Source organism: Calonectris borealis, chromosome 2 (assembly GCF_964195595.1).
Source record: "Calonectris borealis chromosome 2, bCalBor7.hap1.2, whole genome shotgun sequence".
Classification (NCBI taxonomy): domain Eukaryota; kingdom Metazoa; phylum Chordata; class Aves; order Procellariiformes; family Procellariidae; genus Calonectris; species Calonectris borealis.
Window position 1 is genome coordinate 107161757 of NC_134313.1, and position 27823 is coordinate 107189579.

The following is a 27823-nucleotide window of genomic DNA, read 5'->3' on the forward strand; positions in this document are numbered from 1 at the left end:
GAACAGTAGTATCTATCTAAGCATTTTTTTTTTTTTTAACCTAGTAGGAGACTGTTGTGACCATGTCATGTCTTGAATGACTATTTCCAAAGATGGACAAGATAAGCGAACAGAAAGCAAAATTGATTTGTCTCTTCTGCTGTCATTTGCGCACGCTGATAATGATTATATGTTTAGTCACCTTCTAGTCAATGACAGTCCTGAACTGAAGTGCATTTTTTTCAGACAGAGATTTCCAATTACGATCTGTTTTGCAATGCTTATATACCTGCAACATGGAACCTTCATCCTCCAAAATATCGTGAAAAGAAAGTCCAAACTTACTGTCAGTTGAGGTAGTAAGACAAAAGGTTTTCAGCTCTCTTTCGAGAACTCTTTAATCCCAGATCATTTCTTGAGCCATCTTGCACTCCATCTGAAATACCAGGTCAGGCCACTAATTTTTTGCTGCTATTCTTTATTTCTGTGGCTTTTGCCATTGGAGGTGCATTACTTGGTATTATAAAAGTTTCAGGAGGAAGCAGTTGAAATAATTTCAAACTCCCAATTTTCAGACTGTTTGCTTTTTGAGTCTTCCTGCCTTCTACTGAACTGTGCTGGCAAAGTTTTCACCCACCCCCCCATAACATCTGTCATCCTGTACTTGTTAAATCAATGCCCACAGGGACTTTTAAGTGACATTAGTCCTCACTTCCCCACCCCGCCGCTGCCCCCGCCCCATACCACTCTTTTTTACAGTCACCATTACAATTGAACAGTGGGCAAACAACAACGAAGGGACGAGTTAAAATGATACATTTTATTGCCAAGTAGCATTTAGGCTGACATAGTAAAGGTTTTTTCAGATAACCAAAATGTACATTTATATTCAGATAATCACCTTTCCTGTACTTCTGAATCCCAAGAAGGTAGCAGATAATCCTTACTCTCCATTTCCTGGGGAGTCCTTCTTTACTTGCTTCATTCTCCTTACAGCATTCATTTAAAATCACTTTAAATCCAGGAAATCACACCTCATATTTCAAAATTTGAGGACAAGGACTCCCCAAACTTCCATTTAAATATTTATTGTTTCTCTGTGATATCTCAGTCTTCCAACTTCAAAATACCAAGACAAAGCTTGCAAACAATTCCAAAGCACTGAACTTTCAACTTTGATTTATTTCAGGTTTATAAAGAAAGAAATTTTATACCAGTAATGACTTGAAAAAATCAAGTCAAATATAGAACTTTCAACAAATAACTTAAGAATTAAGTGTTTTAGAACAATTTTACTTTGCTTATTTCATTATGCGGCAGATATTGTACAAAACTGCCACAGAAACAGTGGTATTGAAGTCCACTTATGCATCTTACACAATTTTAGGTTAAACCCAAGCGCTGAATATTCAGAGCACTTTAAACATGTTAAACAATATAGATAGATAATAGCACAGCCCAAATGCCAAAGTATCTGCCTATTTTATACACAATTTTAAAAGCATTTCATGAAGTTGCATGAATTCCAACTGACAACACATAATTTATTTCAAAAGATGCTTATTGCAGAGTACTTCTTTCAAATAAATTTACAAGACAAAATATTATTCTTAGGGCTGTGGAAAATGACTAGCATATCAAAACTTGAGTCTCGGTTCCAGTGATGTCAATAGGATTTTTGCCACTCACTTCACTGATGCAAAGATTTCTTTTATCCACTCATTTTTCTATTAGATAAAAGGTGTAAAGTCCAGCTCAGATTTACAAAGTAGCTATTTGAAAAATATTTCCATGAGGCACACGTGCAATATGAAGATGAGTTATCACAGATATCAAAACTACAGCCTTTAGTACTATTCCATACGAAAGTCACAGATACATTGCAGCAAAAGCAAACCAGAACAGAGAGGAGAGCACCACTGTTAAACTTTGCTGAGTTCCTTCTTAAGGCTATGTAACTGTGTTCTGGGAAGAAAGACACCAATACATTCTTTTTGGCATTACTTTCCCGGGTAAATGTATGGTATCATGTTTTTAACCAAGTTATTAAAATGCATTTAAAAATAAATGTTTCTGTACATGTGACTTGCTTCATAACCACAGATATACTCCAAAAGCTATGATTTAGAGATGTATAACATACAGATCTATAAAAATGTTTTAACATTAATGTAGTTAAGAGGTTTAGTGAAGAGAATTATGACTTCTCAGTATGAACAGATTCAGTAATAATTATTAGTCTCATCTTGAGAAGCTGAAGATTACCTGGGTTTTCTTATTAAAAGCAATGGCAGAATATTTGACTGCTGAAGTGCACCAAGGTTCATATTTTTATGTTAAAGCCATAACCTGATAAAAATTCCAAAGAGCAGAGCTAAATATAATGCTATTAAAACCTTCTAAGTTTTAAATTTCAAATCAGAGGTGCAGATATGAAGTTTTAGCTATATCCATGTGAAACTGTGTGAAAAGTTAATAGGCTTCAGCCTTTTTATTATTATAAATGAAATGACTTTGTAATTTTTCTGTTTGTTTTCTGTAATGTTAGGTCTACCTGTGGTATACCAACTGTGTGTGCTCCAGTGTACGTGCATCTAACTTTATACTCTCAGCTCACCAAACGTGTGTGCCAGCTCCTGTCCAGAACCTACCTTTGCAGTATAACTATGTACATTCTCCCTAACAGGTGTTACTAGCTTGAAAACAGTGCTATATTAACATAGCTCTGAGTTTCAAAACCAGAATTAGCCTTTGTCTGGCCACATTGAGCTGGCACTGGAATAGATACACACCTCACAACGAAGGGACTGAAGAAATACATTCCTGGAAAGATGCTGAGCAACTTCCTTCTTCAGCTGACCTTAGCAAAGCAGTACACCTTGTAGAATCAAACATTAATTTGCTTAAGAAATTAAGGGCAATATAAGATATGTTAATTTATTTTTCATTTCTGTTCACAAAATATTAGACAAAAAAGGTCAAATCAATTTAAACCACTACATGCAAATTAAAAGCCTGAACACTCTTGAGGGCTGAGAATCCTTCTGGTAACTGTTTTACCTGAAGCATATGCATTTCAAATATTTAGAAACATGTAAGGCTGCATTTTTTTTTTAACATGGAATAATAAGCTCCTACAAAAATAGGCAATTACAGTATGCTTTTTAATTTAAAAACATTTTGGAGGACAGATATGGTCTGTGAGTTTGCTGCTCATTCTTTCATGTTTCACAAGCTGTTCAAGATGAAACATAGCCACAGAATGCTTCACAGTTAAGGCTCAGGGTCGTGTGATAACTATAAGTGAATCTAAGCATGGATAACTGCCTTCCATTTTTTTGGCAACAAATCTCACACTACACCATAGTGAGCTGGCTGAGAAAATAAATCAACAACAGATGAGTCTTCTGCTAGATCTGTTTCTTCATTGTGCTAAGCCCCTTTTAGCAGCAGCCTCTGATGCTGTACAGGGGACTCACCTCTAGTGCTACATGTAGCCAGCCACAAGGAACAAGAAACAAAGAGTGCATCAGTGTCAGTTACTGAAGTTATTAACTCAAAAAATCTTCTCAAGTGAACAGATACTACTCAAATTCAGAGCTGTGCCACCCCTTCTGATCAGACCTACAATCTCCTCTTCCAGAGAGCTATTCACGTGTCTTAACTCATCATCTGGAAACAATTCACCGTCTATGAGACCACTTTGGTGTCTCTCACTGTTTAAACCATCACCCCATTTTGTTTACGGCATTTCCCATAAAACAAAGATCTTCCATTACCAAACAGTTTAGCCAGATGGTCTTGTAAATTTTACAAATACTGTTCCAAATTCGTAACATACTAAAACCAATCTTCACACATTCACCTTAAGCTTGCACAGCACAGAAAAAATTATAAACCTCCAATAAAACCATGCAACCCACCCCCCGAAGACCATCAAGCTAACATATCTAAATACAAATTAAACCAAACAGAACACTAAAATAATATATAAAGTCTCATTTTGTTCAAGATCTTCAATAATGAAGTATTAATAATTTTCTTGTATTGTTTTTTTTTGGGGGTGGGGTTTTTTTGTTTTGTTTTTTTTTTTTTTTTTTTGGTTTTGTGTGTGGGTTTTTTGTTTTTTTTTTTGCCTTTTTTTTTTTTTTAAACACATCAAATTTGAGATAAAGCAAAATAAGTCTTAATTCTCCACCTTCCCCAAATCCTGGTTCTTCAGATACCAAAGGAAGTCTGTGCTCTTAATGGGCATTTAGTGTATATATTCATACTTAGACTAAATTTTATATTTCCTTCCATATAGAAGAGTAACTCAAATTCCCAAATTTACCACATTAACACAAAAATGAATTAATAAAATATGAAAACACTTTAAGAATATTCCCATCATTGTTTTTAACACAGATTATCTCTGGTCCATTTTATGTCATGTGAGATATGTCAAAATAAATCTTTGAGATATATCATTGTTCTTACTACCCCCAAAAATATATTTGATTACCAGTTCTCTCACTTTAAAGGCATCAGTGGAAATCTACATAATTCTGACAGCACATTAGATAAAAAATTGCACCAAACCCAGGTTTAAAAAGCTATACTGTTACATAAACTGTAAAAATGCATAACTTTTTAAAGTATCACAATCAATCTAACTTTAGATGTTAAATCATGAATATGCTGAACAACTGATCATTTGACAGATAACCAAAAAGCGCCTCACACAATAACTTAGTATCTTCACCTCTAAGCTTCTATATCATAATTCTACATCAATCACTTCAGTCCTGGACATCAAAGTAGTCAATTACTGGCTCTTCTTTTAATGGTTTGGATAGACCACTCTTGCCACTACTCCTGAAATTATAAGAATATTAAATGTTACTCACCCGCACGAAAAACAATATACAAAGTAAACTGAAATCAGAAACTCCCATATCATCTCAGTGTGCACATGCACACTGCATTGGTAAATGGTATGCATTTCTACATTATGTTTTAACGGAAATACCTTAATGCTCCAGAAAACCTCTGTTAACTGAGTTTTGGGAAAAACATATTCCTTGTTAAATTTATGTACATCTATGTGTGGCTGAATTGATACAATTTGTTTTGGGGTTTTACCAGTAAATACCATTTACTGGCAATATGTATTACAAAAATGATACTGTACTAAAGACTAAATGTTCAACATGCCTTTTTAAATGAAAGAACAAAAGATACACTGTTGAAGTGAGTTGATGATCAAATCTGCTCGCTTTTAAAAGCGAGAGCAACAAAAAAAATATACGGTAATACCAAATCCAAACACTGTAAAGATTTTTTTGGTAAGACAGTATGAGATCTTCCAGAAGACTTTGTAGAATTAAGCACTTCTAAAGACATTTCACTTCTAGTAATTAACAATAAATGGCTAAAGCCCTTTTTTTATTTAATTTTGCCACATAGCTCCCTTTCATTAGGGTCACTGAAGACAGGAATCCCACAGAAGTAAGTGGAAATAGAGAGTAACAACCTTTTTAAAACTCACATTGAGTTACACCGTAAGCAGTCATTTTAGACACGTGTTTTGTTCTAGATGCTTCTGAAACAATTTATATTTTCTCAGAACAGCCTACTTTGTATTCCAGCAGCACCTTAAACACCCAATAGTTGCTGCAATAGTTACTGCAAAATTAAGCAAATGGTAATTCACAGAACATTTCAAATGCTAATTTGGAAATAACTTGGAGGTTAAAAGTTCTGAAAAGTAAACCTGAACAAAGAATAAGCCATCCATTAAAAAAATTCATAACTATGAAATGACTACAGGTACCTGAAGCTGGCAGGTCATACAAAGTAAAGACTGTTCTATTAGACTATTCACGAAGAAGCCTTATATATTGCATCTTCAGTAGCTTTCACTATTTGAGAAAAATGGTAGTTCACCTTTAGCCAACTGTGTAGTCATATCTACACAAGAAAAATACATTTACTACCTGTCCAAATAAATCATTTTATGCCAGTAAGACATTACTCTTTTACACAGAACAGTTAAAGGTAAAAAAAATCCCCCAAACTCCGAAACAGCCATCTCTTCCCAACTATCTAATCTTTATTTAAAAAAAAAAAAAAAAATTCACAATATTTGTTATATTACTACTCCTACACCACATAGTCAATCCTACACTGTCTTAGCACTTCATTTCAGGTTTACTTCTGTGGAAAGAAAATCTTAGTGCAGGTTGCAAGCTCCAGAGCTGTGTGTGGGTTGGGAAAACAAAGAAACAGGAAGTATGAAGTTGAAGCTCAGGAACACTCTCAGGTAACTCAGCACTAAATTGAAGAATACTGTTTTAAAAACAAATTCCTTACTTATCTGTTTGTTTGTAATGAGGAATAGGAGGTGGAGGCCTGCTCTGCATTTCTTTATCTAGCACAGAAGTTAAGGTATTGCTTGGACAAATGGATTTTCCTCTAGAGAAATAAAAGAAAGGTTATTTAATTCAATAGGAAATTATATTCATTAAGAAGTTAGGGCAAAAGAGTTACATTTTTAAGTAGTAGTTCTGGTATCAAAGAGTTCATACATGTATACTTAAATCATCTATTCAAATATTTAATTTTCCAACCACGGAGATCAATAGTGTGCAAAGTCCATTTTCATTACCAAGAACAAGATATCTAGTATTCTAAATGTCTCTTGATCACTGCCTATAAAAGATGCAGAAGCCGCTTACTAGGTTTGAATGTTGGTGCCCAGACTCCTTCCTTTCTGCAAGTGAAGTGCACAACATGATTAACTGTTAAAATACCAAAAATGCAACACTTGCATTCTAGGACAACATATATCTGTTCTTTCACAGAACAGATATAAGATCAGAAGCAACAACTTAATAACTTAACTTGGCATCATGTGAACATAGTTCACTGCATCTTCACAACCTGTTACAATGTTTTAGAAACATGTTCTTAAACTCTGGCAGTAAGTCATGTTAAACTTGTTTATCACTCTGCACTCAAAGTAGCCCTGCTAAGCAACACTCTCCCAGGAACAATGCAGCAACACTGCCTCTTCCTTGTCAGCTAGCCCAGGCGAACAAGATCAGAAAAATAACATTACGCATTAGGGGAAAAAAAAAAAAAGGAAAAAAAAAATCAGCTCTTCATGCCTTCCACACTAGTTACAATCTATTATGTGATCACGACCATACAACGAAGGATCCCATTTGTGCTTGTCCTATCTGCACAATGCAAGGGTCACTGTGGCTGTGGTGCAGGGCAGTATTTTCTCCAGTATAGGAGGACAGTATACTTTAGCATGTACATTTATATGCTTTAGGCATATATTGGCTGTGACTCACACTCAACTTCAGTATGGCAGTCCATGCCCAAATGATGCACTAGCTGGAGAAAGAGGAAGGATATTAAAAAAAAAAAAAAACAAAACAAAAAAAAAAACCCCACCACAAAAAAAAACACAGGAAAAAAAACTTAGAAAGATTGTTCCAAAAGGTACCTAATGAACAAAAAAAAATCCAAATAATTACCAAACACACTATTTCTCTAATAGGCTGTGGAGATGTCTTAAAATTTCCTATAAATTCAGAGCCACTTTCAAGAGTGAGCTTGCTTTATTTCAACTTCCAGGTCACTGTTACGATTTAACTGCAAGACTGAAAAACCTTCCACTCTCAACATCTTTTCCATTCACAGTTTCTTTTTCATCTTTTCTGAGGGCGAATAAGCTGAATAAATTAAAATTCTTAAACCTTGTCAAGGTCAATTTCTTACCCTTCTTGTACTTTCCTCTAAACCCCTGCTACTGACATTTTAAGACCAAACTACTTCTGGTACACTAAACTGAATTGCTTTCCTATTTTTATCCGAATGATTTATATTGGATACTAGGAAAAATTTCTTCACTGAAAGAAGTTGTCAAGCATTGGAACAGGCTGCCCAGGGTAGCAGCTGAGTCACCATCCCCAGAGATATTTAAGAGACATGTAAATGTGGTGCTTAGGGACATACTTTAGTGGTAGATTTGGTAGTGTTAGGTTAATGGTTGGACTCGATGATCTTAAGGGTCTTTTCCAATCTAAATGATTCTATGATTCTATGTCAATCACTAAATAATGTTTCCTCCTTGTTTATTTTATTCATGAATTTTTAAATAAACTCCTCCCAGAGCAGAATCCTCTAGACCATGCGATTCTCTGTTTACTTATCACATTAAATTCCCACTTACAAGTTCATCTTGTTCCTTTCAAAATTACATTTCAAGTAGCAAAAAATGCTGCAAAACGATGGCTTGTGCATTGTTATAATTCCAGAAATGTGCATGTGTTAAGAGTTCCATGCTTTGTCACATACTTGGTAATTCATATTTTTTCCCCACCTCCCTCAGAGTTCTACGCAGTTGAAATCTCACATCAGTACACAGATGAACACTAGTTCTATTTCAGAGCTTAAAAAACTTAAGTATTTGTCTTATTTCCATCATGTCTTGTTTTCCATCAGTTCTGAAAATATAATGTCCAATTCCAGTGATATTGTGGCAATAGAGATGAAAAACTCCACAACATTCTCAAGGTAAGTCAGAAGTCCACTAAAATATGAAGTGATGATCCCTGACCCCATTTCACTATTTAAACTGAGTACCGATGGTCTGTTCAAACGAACTGCAAAATCTTGCAAACGTAGGTCACCAATTCAAAAAGTGTCCCCATCTCCCCAACACTGAAAGTCTTCATTATTTGGAAAAAAAGTTACTTGCCACTGACCATAATTTTTTCAAGATTATATTACGTTTACATGTACATTCTAACAGCAAGTATATTAGTGTCCTATCAGTTGAGAACAGCTAATTTTCCCCTCTTGTATAAAATGGGTAAAATCTCCTTTAGCTTCAAGCCTGGCATATAAAGCCAGGCTTTAAATGCTCCCACTATCATTTTAGTCACCTCTCAACTGTAGAGCTCTACCTGAAAAGACTAAAAGCGGACAAAGATAGATGGGAGAATATTTTGTTGTCTTCTTTCATTTTTATAAACTGTGGTGTGCAAAAACATGGAAACCCAATTGACTGGAGGTAAATAGGCAAAAAAAAGAAAGGCTAGAAAGGCCTTCACCAAGTAAACTAAGGTGTCTGTCTTTTATTCTAAAACGTCAGGCTAAATCTTGCTTGTGTAGGAAAAAAAACAAAATAAATGAGAGTTCTGAAATGCAGGAAAACAGAACACTTGGAAGAATACATGTGCATTTATTTCTACAATTAGCTAAAAAAATCTTACTAGAAAACAGAATGTTCCTGCATTGCAAGAAAGTAAATACAGCAGCTCTGCTCTGAAGTGAAATGTTCCCAGGATGTAGAGGGTTAATATATCAAACCTTTAAAAATGAGGAGGGATTAAAGCCTTGTGGACAGTTAGAGGAGATCCTGGAACCAAATTTGCTTTGGTCACATCAAGGCCTAGCCCTGTTTTTGCTTTGACAAGATTGAGTGTCCCTCCAAAAAAAAGCAGAAGAGAGGTGCAGCTGACTGTCCAGCCATGTAATCACAGAGGCTTTGGAGACAAAAATCTATCAACTCACACTCAGGCAGGCAAAATGTACACCACTTCCTGTATACTTCGGTGACACACAGGACAATAGTAGACTGACTCCAACCTCCCCAAATTTCTGTGAATATTTCTATTCACTGGTTAAAACAAACAAACACAAAACAGCCAATCATATTCAGCTCATCTGGAAGAAAACCAAACAACTGAATTCAACTAAATAGGTGTAGAATGGAAAAAAACCCTTGACTAATTAATTGTCAGAAAGAAGAAAGCAAGCAGATCCTACCTTCCTGCTAACATAAATCATGGTTATCTATCATCAGTTGTAATAGAACTGTGGAGATGGAACCAAAAGGCTTTGCAAGTACTTTGGACATTTTGATATGAAAGTTGCCATTCTTCATTCTATTAACTTAGTCTCAAAGTAAGGAAAAAAGACAACTGCCTGCCCCAAGCAACAAAGATGAGATGACAAATTTTTAGCAGCACTCCAGGGAAAAGCAAGAACATAACTAACTGCCTGCTGACTATAAAGCACTGGTAGTGCTGACAGGATGGCCTGTTGTATAAAACTGAACTGTGGAAATCAGGACTCAAACTTATCTTCTCCTTAAAGACTAGAAATTCAATTTTCATAACTCCAGGATGGATCAGCATTGATCTGTTTTAGTATGAACTACTATAAAATTCTTTGCCCACTAACCTGTCCAGAAATGACTCCATGTAGCCTTGCAATAACGATCCATCAGCTTTCAGGCAGAGCAGGTTTTTGTGAGAAGTGTCTCCAAAAGCTGATACAGTTTGGGTGGAATAATGAAGTAAGTGGCTCTCAAACAATCTCCTGATTGTCTAGACTTCACAGATCGTATGTCATAAGCTGTCAAGACGCAACAAATATTCTCAGGGCAAATGATGTCAAGATTGAAGGAAAAATATTAAGAAAGAGATGTAGCACTTTCTGGAGCAGGACTGCTGTTAAAACCACTTTGGCTGGTGACCTGTAGCATTATTTGTGCTTAAATTGCTCAAAAAGCCATAGAGATTAGAGGTGTTGAGATGCAGTCATTTGAAAAGGCCTTTGTCATTGCAAAGGGGGGTGAGGAGAAAGTTAGCTTTTTCCTCATGGCAGAGGAGAAAATTCCTAGAGAGTGAAGGGTAGAATAAAAGTCCTTAAAGCAACAGAGTACCTTCAGGAAGTCATCAGAACTTCTGTCGAATTGCAAGTGAAGTTATTCCAGATACCAAAAAGGCTGCAGAGACAGTTAACTTATTAAGTAAAATGAACTTGTACCTGCAGATCAAGTACTGAAATGTGTCCAGAAAAACTTCAAGAAGCCAAAGAATAATTCCGTTTCCTCAGAGTGTATAATTTCTTTTCAACCCTGCCACTGGAATGTACAGTTTTTGCCTTCTGTGATGCAACTGCCATGATCTGATAAGGATGTTCCATGTAGTTACAGGGGTTTTAATTTCTTTAGGTCTTTGTCCTGCTGGTCTTGTGTAGCCTGCAGCTAGGTAACCACTCCTGAACTCTCTCTAGGCTGACCTCATTGAAAGGAAACAAAATCCTGGGTGAAAAAGAATAATACAGAACACGTCGATGAGACTGTGGCAGGATGTATTTTTCTCAGTGAGAACAATGTGCAGGGACCCTGTCATCTTCCTGAAAAGTCCCCTTGTTCATGAGGAGAGACTGATCCTATTGTTCTTCCAGAAAGGAACAGAAAAGGATGGGTCTTACAGGGATGCCTGTTCTCAAAAACGCTTCCAGGATGTCTCAAATCTGTACAAGCTGCTTGAACACTGGTTACTACATAACAACAAGCAGACACCCCTTAACAGGCTCTGGCATCCAGAGTTACTCAGAGGAGGAGGAAATTCATGAGTAAGAGACTTCAAAAAACCACTGACAGGTACAGTGATGCACATGTGTCAACTTGGAGAGGAAAGCCCTCCCCTTTTCACCATACCAGTCTGGACATTACCTTTGAACCTGGTTCAGAAGGAATCTGGTATTGCAACTGCTGAAAAGACGACTGCAAAGATGATCAACAGGGAAGCACAGAGAAGGGCGCTTGCAAGGATTCACTTGGGGTTTTACACTTCAAACAACACCAGAAGTGTAATTCAGATCAACGTTGACAGTCAATACCGGGAATGCTCTCTATGTGGTTAGACATTGGCAATGCTGTACATCAGTGATTCTAATGCAGCCAATATGGCCAACTCTTACTGATGTGGTGGAATGATGATGGGGGCAGGGGCTGAGGGCAAAGCAGATTTGTGGTGTTTGCTCCTAGATATCTGGAAGAGGAAGAAGTCCAGTTGGAGGAAGTTTTCTTAGCACCAACGAGACTTTCTCACTCCTCTGACCAACCTGTATGGCAATGTTACCATTTCAATGACACAACGGGGGAGTGTGGAGAAAAATGGTCTCTTTGCCTAGCATCATTTTGAATTATCCATACTCAGAGGAGCCCATAATAAAAATCTGTGGGGAATGCCGAGAACAGGATGAAACAAAATTAATCAAACCACTTGGACTTTCTGGTGACTACTAGGCCCCTGGGACTTGAAGAAGCTGTTGTGAAATACTCAAAAATATCATCACTTGAGCTATCACTTGTCTACGGCGCCAATGTTTTTTGTCTTGAAGAAGTGGCAAATAAAAAGACAATTAAAAGAAGCTTTGGATGAATCCACTGAAATAAGAAACATTGCTATGCAGCTGAAGAATATGCTTAGTAGACCACTTGGTGTCTGTAAGAGTGGCAGAGATGAAATAGCAGCATGTGCGTTCTGCACGGTACGCTATTCCCTGAACAACACAAGGGAAGGAGCAAGTGTGCAATCTCTCCTAAAACTACAGAGGAAGGCCTCCCATTCTCAAGTTGCAGGATATGTCCTTGTTTTTAAAGCATGGTCATCTGTCCTGCCTCTTTCTTTGACTCTTCCCTAATTTCTCATCCTGCCCCCCCTAACTATTTCTTTTTCTTAAATCAGCTTTTTCAAATATGATCTCTTTCCTCACCTTTCTTTACTAGAAACAAAGACTATCTTAAATCGTTTCACAGAAACAGAAAGGGGTATCAAAGTGGTGTTCCATCTCTCTTGGAAGGAATCAAGATTGTAGTTAAGCTATCAACCCATAAACATGCTCAGAAGCAGCTCATGGCACTCTAGTAGCATGGAAAGTGACAGGTTTTTTTATAACTACAGTCAGTATCTACAGTTAAAACAACTGGTTGTCAAGAACCACAATTTGACAGTGCTAAACTAAATATGCTGCTCAGTGAGCAGCAGAATCAAGGAAGCCTTGATAGCTGATTTGGGAAGCCTTCCCATACTATTCTCCAGTGCAATCACCTTGCTTTTCCCCCAGCTACATTCCCTTCATTTCCTTCTCTAATATGAACTGCCTTCTGTGGGTCTTCTCCAAATATTTCGTTTTGCTTAGAAATCTCTTCAATTTGCAGTAATTCCAGCTCCCTCTTTGTCCATTAACTAAAGAGGGAGTATACTCTGTGGCAGGTTATGATAGATGGAGAACAAATAAGTTCCAATACCAGATTTTTTCAAAGAAGGTGCAAATTTAGGTATGACTTCTCAACTCAACAATTAATTTTCATGAAATTTTATAGCATTTATTATCTTTGATACCTTTATCAAATAGCTGGTGGCAAAAAGACAGAAAGTTACTGCTAAGATGAATGGAAAACAGCCTTGCAAAATCTTTTCTTAGCTTTTTTATTTCTAACTGGGTTTTCTTCTCTGAAGATTTACTTGACTAGTGGAAATAGAAGCCTATGAAATTATAAATTTAAAAACTGCTTTAAAAAAATTTCTACTGGAAGTTACTGCATGTTGCAAATTGCATTGGAAATAAACTCATTCGAGTAAGTGATAAAAACATCCAATTATTTAAACTATAGTTAATAGATTTGAAAACAATAATGAATTACGTACTTCACTGCAGTGATAACAACGTTACGCTTTGGTTCGTTGTCATAGCTCACACTTTCAATGCCATAAACCTGAGCTAATTCATGGATGATTCTGCGGTGATCTCTGTTCATTGGTGGGTAACAATGGCTCTTCTTTGTATGCTTGCCCTGAATTCAAGAGAAAAGTTTAAAAAAAAAAAAAGAAAAAAACATAAAGTTTTCCTTTGGAGGGGTCAGGAGGAAGAAAGAAAGAAAAAAGAAAGTGCTTCTACCTCTAAAATTTTGCCGCCAGGACAAAATTAGTACCACAAATTGTTAATACCTCAGTATAGACAGAAAACTCATCTGAAAATGTCCGTTTATTTCCCAAATATTAAATTACGTGTTCTCTATTGTTTCCATCACCTCAAAGTATACACACACCCACATACATATGTATCTTTTAAGTTTGAAATACAAATCCTGAATGTATCCATTCTACTTACATCCCAAAGAAGCAGTATAAAATGATTTTTTCTGAATTTTTATTTTTCAGAATGATCTGCCGATTTTGAATCAGATCTAATTTCATTTTTCAGACTGGCTTTACAATGCACATATTGCAGATAGCTACGAAGGTGTCAGATTTATTTATCATTTCCTCTACCAAAGAAGCTATTTATCTGCAAAATCTGCCATGTAATGGCATCAATAGACTTTTTATTAAATAAAAACAAAATTGTAGTTTTAATTTCAGTTAACAAAGACTGATAATGCTTGATTTGACACTGATTGCTATATAAACAATAAAAGAACAAACAAAAAAGCAGGGGCCTGTAAGCCCTATCCTAATGGGTTGGGTGACTTTGTAACAGCAAATACAGATGAGGATGAGACACTTAGTGCTTCAGTCTGCTTCAGGGACTCAAGACACTGCTTCAGCTTTTGCCTTGGTTGTCCCTAACAAAGTCTTCTAGGTCTTTGGGTCTACAGATGGGATTCCAGGAGAAGACAAACTACCAGTAGCAGAATAAGATTGAGTCAGGGATTTCTAGAGAAATCCCAACCTATACAAGTTCATGGGACTGCAGGCAGTGCACTTAAGGGCGCTGAGAGACCAGGACGATGTCCCACTCTCTGTCGTCTCTGAAAGATTGTAGAGAATGGGATAGGAACCCAATGATTGGAGAAAGGTAATTGTTGCAACTATGTTAAAAAAAAAAAACAAAAGAAAAACAACCTAAGAACTACAGGTTGGTCAGCTACACTTCAAAGCCTGGGAAAAAAAATCATAGAGCAAGTCCTTTTAGAACCCATTTTTAGGTACATGGAAGAGAAGGTCCCTGGGAGTAGTCAATGTGGATTTACAAAAGATCGATCACCTAAATTAATGTAAAGAAAACCACATGTAATAGAGCAAGATACACATCAGAGGTACATTGTAGCTACCGTGTAAATGGAGGGTTAATATCTGTCTCCTCCTAGATTGTAAAACAGCTAAGTTATGAATAGTAACTGGACCAGAAACTGTGGTCAATCATTTCCATAAGTCTCCAGGGTAATCACATGCTGTCAGGATATAATCTTTACTTAACAATAAACAGTAATAATCCTCCCACCTATTACAACACTTCCAGCATATAGACAAGCATTTAAATGAAGAAAATGCTACAGATTCTGTACCTATTTATGATGACTAGTAGCGCTTGCTCTAAAAAAAGTGGTGATGGTTCCACGCTCAGAAAAATGTCAGAATTTCTGTCCATAGGCAGACAGAGCTGGATGATATAAATGTTTCCTGTCTTGCCTGCTTACATATATCAACGATGACAACTCTGCTATGCTAGGTGAGTACATACTGATAAGTCTAGGGGAACAGATGTTCATGAGGCAAGCAAAGTCATACAATGATAGATACAGCTGAACCATATTAATGCTAAAACTTGTAAGTATAAAAATTCTTTTTATTACTTATTCATTCAGTCAACCTGAAGTTGGTATTTCCAAAGGCACAGTGCAAAAAATAAAAAAGTCAAAGTGAAATGTGTAAGCATAAGTAATAGTAATCAGTATGAAAGACATAGTACTGATATAGGCAGAGCTACCTGAATGCTTGATAGACTAGCATGCAAAATACTTTTAATACAAGTAAGCAAAGCTCTACATCTAGAAACAAAGAAAATAAGCCACATCTTTAGTCAGAAAGGATATAGGAGTCATGATAAACAAACTGAACACACACTCAAGCATAAGGAGGACTTAGGGGTCATGGCAGAAGAACCACAAGTATAAACAGTCTCCTTGCACAATGCCATGCCTAACATATTAATCCAATCTTTGGCTACATAAAAAGGGGGAGTTGACTTGGTCAGGTTGGACACAGGCCTGAATGAGCAACACTGATAACACTTACCAGGTACAGAGACATGATCAAGACAACATAAATACCTGTGGGTTGCAATATGAAACATGACTCTTACAAGGGAGAAAATAAAGCCTCTGAGACTTTCAGAAATAAAAAGAAAAGGTGTGCAAGAAGAATAATTGAGTAGAAGAGCAGGTTAACTTTACAGTGCAAGGGACATGTTCCTTTTTACACCATACGCTCCACCATTTTGAAGGAAAAGAAAGTCAAGAGCATGGCCTCCACACATGCTGTCACTTATATCTTCAAGATGGGCAAGGAGGACACACGGAGCTACAGGCTGGTCAGCCTCACCTCGATCCCTGGGAGCAGCTCATTTTGGAACCCATTTCGAAGTACACGGAGGACAAGAAACTCCTCAGGAGTAGTCAGCATGGCTTCACCAAGGCTTCACCAACTTGAAAAACTTCTACAATGAACTGACATGCCTGGTAGATGAAGGGAGAGCAGTGGCTAGTCTTCACCTGGCCTTCATTAAGGCCTCTGACACCGTCTCCCATAAGAGCCTTATAGCCCCTCAAGCTGTTGCCGTAGGGGCTGGGTGAGCAGGCAGTGAGGTGGATTGAGAACTGGCTGAATGGCCAGGCCCTGAGGGTGGTGATGAGCAGCACAAAAGACTAGTCGGAGGCTGGTAACCAGCAGTGTACCCTGGGGGGAAAGGAGCGGGGCTGCATACTCGGTCCAGTCCTGTTTAATATCTTCATGATGTTCATTTCATGTTCTTTATTAGAGATTTGGATGATGGGACAGAGCGTACCCTTGGGGAGTCTGCCAATGACACAAAGTTGGGAGGAGTGGCTGATAGGCCAGAGGGGCATGCTGCCATCCAGTGCAAGCTTGACAGGCTGGAGAAATGGGTGGCACCTGCATCTGGTGAGGAAGAACCCCACACCCCAGTATATGCTGGGGGGCACCCAGACAGAAAGCAGCTTGGCAGAAAAGGACCTGGGGGTCCTGGTGGACACCAAGTTGTACATGAGCCAGTGATGTGCCCATGCGGCAAAGAAGGCTACTGGTATCCTGGGCTGCATTAGGCAAAGTATTGCCAGTAGGCTGATCCTTCCCCTCTACTCAGCACTGGTGAGGCCACACCTTGAGTACTGTGTCCAGTTCTGGGCTCCCTAGAACCCAGAAGAGAGAGAGCTGGACATACTGGAGGATCAGTGAAGGGCCACAAACATGATTAAGGGACTGAAGCATCTCTCCATTGAGGAAAGGCTGAGAGAGCTGGGACTGTTCAGTCTGGAGAAGAGAAGGCTCAGGGGTGATATTATCAACATCTACGAATGCCTGAAGGGAAGATGTAAAGATGGAGCCAGGCTCTTTTCCATGGTGCCCAGTGACAAGACAAGAGACAACTGAAACACCGGAGGTTCCCTCTGAATATCAGGAAACACTCTCTTTACTGTGAAGATGACTGAGTACTGGCCCAGGTTGCCAACGGAGGTTGTGGCGTCTCCATCCTTACTGATACTCTAAAGCCGTCTAGACATGGTCCCAAGCAACTGGCTCTAGATGGCCCTGCTTGAGCAGGGGGGTTGTACAAGATGACCTCCAGAGGATCCTTCCAACCTCAAACATTCCATGATTCTGTGAAACAACTACAACCTTGTGTAGCAGGGCAGAAGTCAATCTACTGTTACTAAATGGCTCATGTGCAGAAGCACAGGAAGTTTGTAAGCAATGTGAATAATGCAGACCTAGAATGGGCATCTAAACAGAAAACTGGTAATCAGGAATCTAACCATTTCAAGAAGGAATTTGACAGCCTTGTGAAAGTTAATATGTAAATTCTAAATAGAGAATTTTTAGGGACAGAACATTGAGATTTTCATGGAACTCCTAAGGTAACAGTTGGGTTTGCCTACTGAAGACTTCATAAAATAAGAATGATTTCTTATCTGCATTTGCATTATAATATATGGATACCAAGCTTCAAGGCTTGTGTCACTTGCCTTTGGTGTTCAGAAAGAAATTTCTTCCCCTTTGAAATATAATCTGACTTCTGGGGACTTCTTGTACCTTATGGAATAGCAATTCCCAACAGCCTGAGGGGCAGGATGGGGCAGAACTGATCCTTGAGATACTGAATTGTAATGTAGACCTAACTGGTTCATCCTGATCATGAAGGTAAAAGCTTTAGTAACCATTGGGTAATTCTCCCTTTAGGTCAGACAGATTAGGTTTAGACCAGATTGTCACATCTGGTTTGGTTTCATTTTTTCATTCTCTTCTGCAGTGTAGATGCTCTTTAACAGACATCATTTCTCTGCTTTGTAGGATCATTATTTAACAAATAGTTGGTTACTACTGAGAACTAAAGCACTGGAGATGGTCTTGAGCTCTCTGGTTCTTTTGTTCTGTCATATTTGATGTCACTAATTCATTGTATATTGCAAATTCAAGACCTGTGGTTGCCCTTTTTTTTAATATATATTACATATCTTGGTTTGATATTAGTATAGGCATATACATTGGTATACGCAGTTATCATATATAGAGAAATATATACGTGTGTACATACTTGTGTACATATGTGTTTATAATAAAGGCAGTATATAAAGGTATATGTAAAATAGGATAACCACAGGCAACACAACATTGGGCAAATTATTTTTAGGTGATAACAACTGTTCTATGCATGTATTACCAAGTGTCTGAGGTTGGAGGGGCCTGAACATAATTAGACACAGATGGCCCCCTTTTAGACTTTCATTCCCATGTGTAAAACAATGGGCAAGAACATTAGACAGGCGGACAAGCACAAAGATTGTTTAAGAAACATTATACATAAAAAAAGAAGGAATAAAGTTAAGTAACTGTCCTCAGGGGGTAGAGGGAAGGAAATTAATGCTTTCTACAGAAGGTTAACTCTTTCTCGAGCTAAGGGCAACTGAGGGTAGTATGGTTTACACTGTCTTTCGAACCACGTAATCTGGGTCAGGCATGGTGCAGTGGCAAGCCAGGAGTATGCTAAGCTGACAGGCCTGAAGGCAGAATTCTGCTTTCACTGAAAAACCTTGATTGTGCCCATGGTATCAACTTCTCTAGGTATACCGGAGTCTGCCAAACAACTGTGGCTGAATCCGAGTCTCCTTACAGAAGGAGGAGGACTACCTCACACACTGGCAAATGCAGGAAGGCATAGGGATCAGAAGAATCTAGGCTTTCCTCCTCAAAGTCTGAACCTTTAAACGCCATCTTTGATGATTAGTACTTTATTAATGGAGACCCAAAAATTAATGATAATCCAGTGATGCATTAAAGCCTAGCACTGGTTGAATCTTTAAACAAAGCTTGGCTGTCACCAAAGTAATCCTGAACTACTATGTCTCCTAAAAATTTTGTTCTATTTATAATTAAAATGTGCACTTTATTGGAGCCCAAACAGACCTAGTGTCAACTCGTAACTATTAGTATTAACAAAGTTTAGTAACATCAAACTCTCCCCAAACTAAACAAAATTGTTTCTTATAATAAGTCATACAGAATATCTGAATACTGACCTTATTCACAGCTTCCACAAGCATTCTCATTTCCTTCTCAATGTCACTGACAAATTTTAAATCCTTCCTGCAAGAACAGCGTTCTAGGTAAATGAGGCAAGAGAGCATACAAAGATACAGTATCTTCATCTTTTATAAAATTATTTTCAATAAGAGCAAAATTAAAGAACTCAATTGACTGAAGCAGAAGCAGCAGTGAGAGCACATTTTGATTTATATATTACACTATTTACATTAAAAAAAAAGTTAGTATGTTATCACTATTACAAAAATCATGAATTATTTTCCCTTCAACCCTTGGAACGCAGCATAAAATTCTATGATACAACTCTACTGTCTGACAATACAATTCTACATTTTCAAATGGATAATGTACATTTTAAAGTTGCCATTTCAGTGTTTTTAAATTACGTGTCATTAAGGCAATTTACTTAATTAGAATACATGACTAGATACAAAAATGGGGATTGGGTAAACAGAGTGGAGTTCTTTTCCAAGACAGAGGAAAAGTGCACTGACTTTGGTCTTCAACTCGTCTAGCATAACAAGTTAATAAGAACAAAAGAAGAAGTGTAAGGCTACTTGCAAGCAAACAAAGTGTTCTTGATATGAGATACTAAGGATTTTAAAAAAATTTTTTTTTTTACCTTGCTTAATCACAGTAGGTCAAGTCTTTCACACGTAAGGGTGAGCTTTGTGCTCTGTTCTTAAATAAGCAGGTAAACTAACTCCAAAAGTAAGGTTGTTATTTGTTAGGGCACCATCCCCAAGGGGAAAAAAGGCTACCTTAAGATTCCATATCTCAAAGCTAGTTAGTAGTAAATAACCTTATTTCTTCAAAAATAGGCACTATTACATACCAATAAAACACCACTTTGTGAATGATGTCAGAATTTCATCAGTCAAGAAGTGCCTACCAAAGTAGGCACTACCATCTTTGGTAGTTGCCCTACCAAAGTTCTGGATGCTGAAGTGAATGTATCATCACAAGATCAAGTGGTCTCAAGCAAACATGCAAAATGGCAACATTGAGTAGCTCGGCTACCAACATCACTTGATCACTGGTATGATGGACTCAGCCCGTCACTGGAAAACCTTCAAGGTTTTGTAACAGTGGATGGACATTGCATGCACTTATCAGAACTCCTGGATCTTCAGAGCGGAAAAGTATTACATTGGGAGAACTGTAAAAAGGACCTGAACTTGTAGCATTAAAAAGAAAAGGGCCTCCAGACACCTAGGCTATGAAATACAGAGTCAGCCCACACGGCATGAGGCTTTGGAAAGAATATTACAGCAATAATCTCAGGTTCAAAAAAAACCAACCAAAAAACGCAAAAAAAAAAAACGCCAACAAAAAACCCAACCAAAACCACTGATCCCTTCAGGATGAGCTAAACGTGAGAGAGTCAGAAAGCAAATGGAATGCCAGCGATGAATGCCCAAATTTCAAGGTGAAGTGATCATAAGAGGTAAGGAAAAAAAATGGAACCAACAATCCAATGAGAGGGTCCACAAGCACCTGATGTGTAATATTTAAAAACCTATTGAGGAACCAGCTCACAGACTGGGGGATATGTTCAAAAAGTTAACTCTTCAGGAGCCTATAAAAACAGAATTATCAACTGGAAGTCACCAGTGCAATCGATCAGGTGGGAGTTCTTTCAGAAATACTTAGAATGTCTCTCAGCCTCAAGAAATCCCAAGATAGTCAAGACTGAAGTACTCAAATAGGAAGACAAAACAGAAAGCATACTATGCTAGGCACAGGGCTGGGGTGGTGGTGGCGGCAGCAGAAATCAACTGATTAAGAGAATGTTATTTCCCTGTAGGAAAAGATGAGATGGATTGGAGTAGATGAACTGTACAGAAACTAGTTTCATGGGCAACACCTAACGTCCTTCGTTCCAATGACCCCCTAAAGAGTAGAAGGGACCTTACTCCCTTTTGCTTGTAACATACTACACAATGGCAGAATTGTGACTACCCATATGTGTGTTCAAAGGTGAGGCAAGTGTTTTATGCACGCTTTGTACCTCCAGAATCTTTCATATAGAAGAACTTCATGGAGGAACAACCCTGAACCACCTGATGATCTGAGCCCCAACCTACAGACTGTTCAGACAGTAACAACAAAGGACAGGCCAATGCAGATGGGGGAAAGACAGAACAATTGCTTTTTCTTTGGAAGCATCAAGAAGATACTGAGGGAGCATAATTTGGGTTGAGGAATCTTCAAGGAAATGGCAGACTTCAATATTCCTTGATCTGAAAGTTTCCTTTGAAGGAGGTACTCTCAAACATCTGGATTTGCCCTAGAGAGTTCTGGATGCATCAGTGAACAGCTGAGGCAATCCAATGGGAAGATGCATCTTCTGTATCTAGATGTTCAGAGTGAAGAACAGTATTTCAGACTGCTTACTCCTCTGCTACTAAGGCTGACAAAGCACAAGTAAGATTTTCTTTACAGAATCAAACTTCCTTTTGATATCACCAGATGAAACAGTAAAGAAAAAATAAAGTCTCCTTTCGACAGTGTGCAATTTTTCCTTTCCAAATTTGGGAGCAAACCTCATTAGACTGCCATGACATAAGAGCAGGGGAGTGTCAGGTCAACATGCAAGGAAGTATACTCTTTATTCCTAGCGATACAGAAGCATGAACCCACACTTCACTGAAGGGCAAAAAGAAGCCTGCAGTTGCCAAGAAACATTGACAAGCTCGACTGTTAGCAAAGATCTTGAAAGGCCAAAGGTAACAGAAACTATCCATTAAAGATGGGGAAGAAAATGAAGCCCGTTATAAATTATTTCACAATAAGATGAAAAAACATCCTGCAGGTTCAGTAGACTTCTCTGTATGATCCTGATCGGATATCTGGATGAGTAGGGACAGTAAGAACCGGCTACTGCTTATTTCTCACCTGTACTTGTCTCTGGTTCTGGTCTTGCAGTTTTAGGTTGATTGTTTTGGTGTCTCATCAGCTTGCTCATATCCTGTTTGGGGAATTTCATTTGTGGTCATCCTGAGCTGGAATTTGCTTGTATATTTACAAATTAACCAATGTACAATTCATACTGCCCTATCAAAACCAAATGGAGTGTCTCAATTTTCCAGGATATTGATGAGTATCTATTACCTGACTGAAGTATTTTCTCAAGTATTTTTAATTCTTTTGGGTTACTCATCTGAGCTCTTACAATAAGTTTTCCAAGTTTTGCCAAATGTGTTGTTTTATTGTTGTTTTATTTTAAAAGGAATATTGTTATTGCTTACTAGCACAGAAATCATGATTTGCACACGATTCTTTCAATTAAGCTATTTATGGCTGGTTATGGCCAAACAACCAGCTAACTGCTCATTGTGAGCTCCTATGTTCTAACCTGCGATAGACACTTAATGAAAAATAATGTACAGTAAGGAAATGAAGTGATTCTTAGAATAAACACATCTGATCTGACAGTGGGTATACTGAAATTCTGCAATGTGGGACTTGAAAGTCTCTTCTGTGCAGTTGTCTATAAATGGTGTACATTAGGCTTCTCCTCCCCTCCTTGCATTGCACATAAGCAGGAGCAGGCCTACTGCCATTGCAGTTCCTCTCAACCACACTACTTAATGAGAATGTTCTTAATTGCTTGGTTTTTCCACTATAGTTCTTGCTGTGTATTTTTTCCCTTGCCCAGATTTTGCTGCCTTTGCCAAAAACCTGCTTATTCTTGCAACACTTGCCAGTGCAAGATTTTGCCTCTAAGTGACTGACATTCCAGGCTTGCAGTTTGCCAGTCATGTGCTTGAGAAGCTGCCTTCACTGCCCCTTCCTTCAGTTCTTGTTTAAGAAAGCTACAAAGGTGTCTCCTACCCCTAAACCTGTACACTGCTCCTGTTGCCAGATCACACACAGGAGTGCTTGGCTCTGCCTTCATTGTCTACAACAACATGTGGAGGGTTAACTCTTGGGAAGACTGGCTAAGAAGACGCCTACAAAGGACCCATCTCCCTCTGTGTCTCTCTAAACTTAATCATTTGATCCGAGATTTCCCTGGTCCACACAGCTGCTGTGGGGTCTTGCACAGCCAGTGACAAAATAAAATTCTCTTCTGTGTAGCTCCATGTGGCCAAATATTCCAGATGTCCTCCCTTCCTTATCCAGTAGTATTAATTCATCAAATAGCAGCCTTAGCACCATCCTTGTCAACATCCAACTTCATGTCAACGGGCCAACTTGAGCATTTGCTTGCTCTCTGTGTCTATTTCTGGAGCCTCTTAAAAAGGTCAGTGCTGAAGTGTCCACCCCGTGGATCTGTATCCCCTGATCTGTGCTCAGTTGTGAATCTCCACACTAGATTCCCCTTGACAGCAGGGCATCTCCTCATGTAAAGGTGTAGAGACTTTTCTTCTGACTCCTTGTCAGATTCTGACAAACACATTAGCAAGATCAGCATGCAGCAGCACTACCATACTATTCTTGGTGCTCCCTTCTCCTGTCACTCTCCTACAAAGGAGACATATTATCTTGGCATGCTTCCACTTACTCATCTTCTTCCTGCTACCTGGAGTTGTACTGCATCTTGGAGCTTTAGGGTTCTGTAATTAAAGGTTACAGCTCAAAATCAGGAGTTTTCTCAAGCCCTGAACTCTTGCATTACTGAAGTGACTTGCTCAAGCAAGAATAAATGCATCTGTCAAGACTTATACAGAATGCTGAGCTACCTCAAAAAAAAATTACTGTAACAGATACATTTTGCAGATCCTGCCACTTTGAGGGAAATCCATATCTTTTGCAAGACTGCCGAGATAAAAGATCATCAAGAGCAGTCAAGGAAGTAAGTTCACAAAGCCATAGCTTTACAAATTGCAGATTGCTGCTCATGTAAAGAGAGATATGTTAACACACAGAGAAACTCACTTATCTTGAAGATTAGATAAATGAAATCCAGTAATTCAACGTGCAAAGTCATTGACCTGAGGACTAACAAAAACTTTTGCTTTAAGCGGTGGATCAGTAAGAATAGCCTGGGTGTATTAGTTTATCATGAGTTACCAATATAAAGTGGCTACAAAGGAAATGCAAGTAAAATCGCAGCATGACCGAGAAGAGGTATTTTTACAGAGAAGTGTGGAAGCATTAAGGCTACTTTTCAAGGTATTTGTTAGACCATTTGGAATACAGAGCATGATTCTGGTCAGTTCTGTTCATGAAAGATGAACACTGCACTATGGGTAGAGAATGGCTGACAGGAAAGTAAGATTGGATTGTACTCCAAAAAAAGAGAGGGGACTACAGACAAAACACAAGATACTCAACCCAGTAAGAAAGCAAAAATGTGTGCTTTGTTTTCTGAAAGAGGTAGAGCAAAACATATTCTATATACACTTAAAAGAATAGTCCTTATAAAATACCACTTTTAAGTGCAAATACTAATAAAACAGTACCTCCACAATGAAAACATTCAGCTCTTACCCTGCAGCAGGCTAATCAGTTGGAAGTAAAGAGGTGATTTACTCTTAAATTCTATGTGGCTATTTATGTAAAATTTTCACTTGTCTCAAGACATCAACACATTAAATAAAGGATTTTCAAGTAAAAAACACCTTCACAAAAATATGAAATTTATGTATCATTAGGATAGCGAAGCAAGAGCAAAACAGATTCAGCTGTTCTAAAAACTTAAGAGCTGGTAAAAACTAATGTCATGCCTACAAACACACACACGAGAGTAAAAACTTCTTAGATGACACTTATCATTTAAGCATCTTTTTAAAAATGTGTCTGATCTCTCCCTGTCATTCCAGATTGCGTAGTATTTATTAGTGTGATGTGTTTGATATTACCTTGACTTTCTATTGCGTCATTTTCAGATGTTTCAGTCTAGCAGCCTCTTTGCAGTCAGCAATGGCATAGGCTTAGCTCTGCATCAATCAAGTGTTTTATTAATTCCATTTATTTTTAAAATAAAGACAATAAGGCAAAAAAAAAATGAGACTGGGGGAGGGAAATAATGTCAGGCTATGAGAGCATATTTCATTACTTAGCTATCACTTTTGTCTGTCTTGAAAAGTTTACAAGGAGCACTGAGATGAGGTTTGGTTGTGTATGAAAGCAGTGGAGATGTGAGAAGTACAGGTACTGATTTGTAATAAGAATGGTGGAAAATGATGTTCCCATTCTAAATCTGGTCCTGTTACAGAATAAAGGAACCTGTCAGGCACCTTTTACTTTTCAGGTTCTCATTTTGCAGGTCTTGAGAAGTGCACATCACCTCCTTTGCCTCAATTATCATCTATTGCCAAGACTGGAGAGAAGAGTAAACATGGGCATTTTTACAAGAGTAAGTAGAACTATTCTGCATTTCCCATCTTGCTCTCAACACTGTTTACATATGACACCTGTCATCATTAGAACACATACCTCGCATCTTCTTTTAAAAGGTCACTGTACTTTGGTCCAGAAGAACGGATGTTAAAAGGATCAGAATTATCATCTATTTCAAGAGCCTCAGCAAGACGCCTAAATTTGAGGGTAGGAGGGAACAAATGTAACAAAAGCACAACCAAGCAAAAATAAACACACAAATCCTCCCCCCAGCCTCCCAAACATGTTGTCATTGACGAGTAAAGATACGGGTTAGTAATACAGATGAACAGCTTGCAAAAGATACAGTCTGTACATTTGAAACTACTCATTTAGGACTTTTCACTAGAATATTCTAGTAGATGTCAGATCACTTAATATAGATGCCTATAGCATAGGAATCATCTCCACATTTATCCGTTCTCTAGGTCATGCAGGAAAGGATTTTCTTCTACATAGAATTAACTTTCTAAACCTGGACTTCTGAAAAAAAGCAAGCAAGTTCATTGCCCACCTGTTCCTCTGAAGAGCTAAGCATTCTTCATCACATTGCAATCTGAATTATGAAAGAAAAATACAATTAGAATCACTGCTGCTACTCATACTTTTCAAACTGTAGCTTTGTTGGTGTCATATCATTATCACAGCCTAAAGTAGTAAAAAGAGAATAGTGTGTGAGAATAGTTTATTGTATTAGATCAGATAATACAGCTAAAACCAAACAAACAACAATCAAAGATCTTTGAGCACGCAAGCCCTTCTCCAGGACTTGAACAGAAGCAGCAATTACCAAAGCCATATAGAAGCTGAGAAAAATAGCTTCTGAATTAGATTTTATTATATTGGTAAATTAGATCATTTGAGAAAAAAATGCAATTAGTATCAGCATTGAGGGGATGCTAGGAAGGATGGGAAATTAGCAAAGGAAGATGTGACAAGGTCACTTACTCCTGTGCATCAGAAAAAATTGTCAGCCAGGGAAAACAGAAAAGTTAGCTATGCGTATGAAGGATTATGATGCACCATAAAAATAAGTCTTTCAACTGAGCCCATAACTTCTAGTGTCAGTAGAATTATGAATTTCAGTTTTCTGTCTCATCTTTGAAAGGTATTTTGTAATTTTATTTTAAGGGATTAAAATGTCAGAAGAATCAAGAGTTCTCCAGAATTTCACAGTGGCAGTTACAAACTTCTGTCCCTTAGACTGCTTAAGTGAATTAATTCTGTTGATAATAGTTCCTTGATTTCAAACAAATAATTTCTACAGGGCAAACTGGTTCATTCAGTGACATGTATTATGTTTGGAGACACACAGCTATAGGATCCAGATCTTCTGGTGGTCTTCTCAAAAGAGGCAGAAGAAAGTTAACGTACTTGCATTCTAAGATCAACCTGGTACTGTTTAAAGTCATTTGCTTAAAGAATCATTTTCTCCTCCTCTAAAAGAGGAATGTAGCCAGTTTTGAGAAGCTACTCTAGGACTGACCAAATTTGTCACAAAAAACCCCCAAGCCCTAATAAGGAAACTGAACTAAAGTATAAAATGTCTACAGACAGGACCAGAGAGTGAAACAAAGAAAGGAAATCTCTGCACAGTTTGCATAAAACACTCTGCTATTGTAAATGAATGAAGCAGACTTGTAAGTTTCTTTGAAAATAGTGGAGTTTGATAATAAACTAGAAATTTAAGAATATTAAGAATAAATATTTTATGTGCCACCATCTCTTTCCCCCCCCACCCCAGTATTTGGTAGATGAAAAGAGTGGGGAAGGGAGAATACTTCCTCTGACTGTCCTTGAATAAAGGCTACCTGCCACAGTTCAGATATCATACTGGGAAAGATTCGCTCAACGAAAAGTCATCTCTGGCAATTCAACTATTCAAGGAAAAGACAGTTTAAGTCTGCCCACACAGAAAGGTGTGCAGCAGTGACTACAACACAATTTATATTACACATTGCAAAAGCGGGGACACCAACAGAGACACTGGTGTCTTATTTGCTCTCCTGGCAAGTATACAGCTGTAATGACAGACTTGCAGCTTCAGTAGCTGAAAAAGTCATCCCCCCTTCTTCTACAACCCCACACCCCCA

The 27823-nt window shown here is 38.0% G+C and overlaps 1 protein-coding gene across 14 annotated transcripts in view; it reads right to left on the minus strand.

The window, feature by feature from the left end:
- Positions 1–784: 784 nt before the first annotated feature.
- Positions 785–27823, minus strand: part of NFX1 (nuclear transcription factor, X-box binding 1) — a 71235-nt gene continuing 44196 nt past the window's right edge. The window contains exons 19-25 of one of the 14 annotated variants that reach the window (XR_012672537.1): positions 26245–26286; positions 25788–25886; positions 19376–19442; positions 13488–13633; positions 6699–6733; positions 6334–6435; positions 785–4836 (exon numbers count right to left, since the gene is read on the minus strand). Coding sequence is in view for 7 of the 14 variants with exons in the window: in XM_075142898.1 (XP_074998999.1) it covers positions 4761–4836; positions 6334–6435; positions 13488–13633; positions 19376–19442; positions 25788–25886; positions 26245–26286 (532 nt within the window). In the remaining 7 variants the exon portion in view is untranslated. Of the gene's footprint in view, positions 4837–6333; positions 6436–6698; positions 6734–13487; positions 13634–19374; positions 19459–19771; positions 23963–25210; positions 25322–25787; positions 25887–26241; positions 26287–27823 lie in introns of those variants that run through there. The other 13 variants (XR_012672542.1, XM_075142898.1, XR_012672543.1 and 10 more) reach the window with 13 other exon arrangements.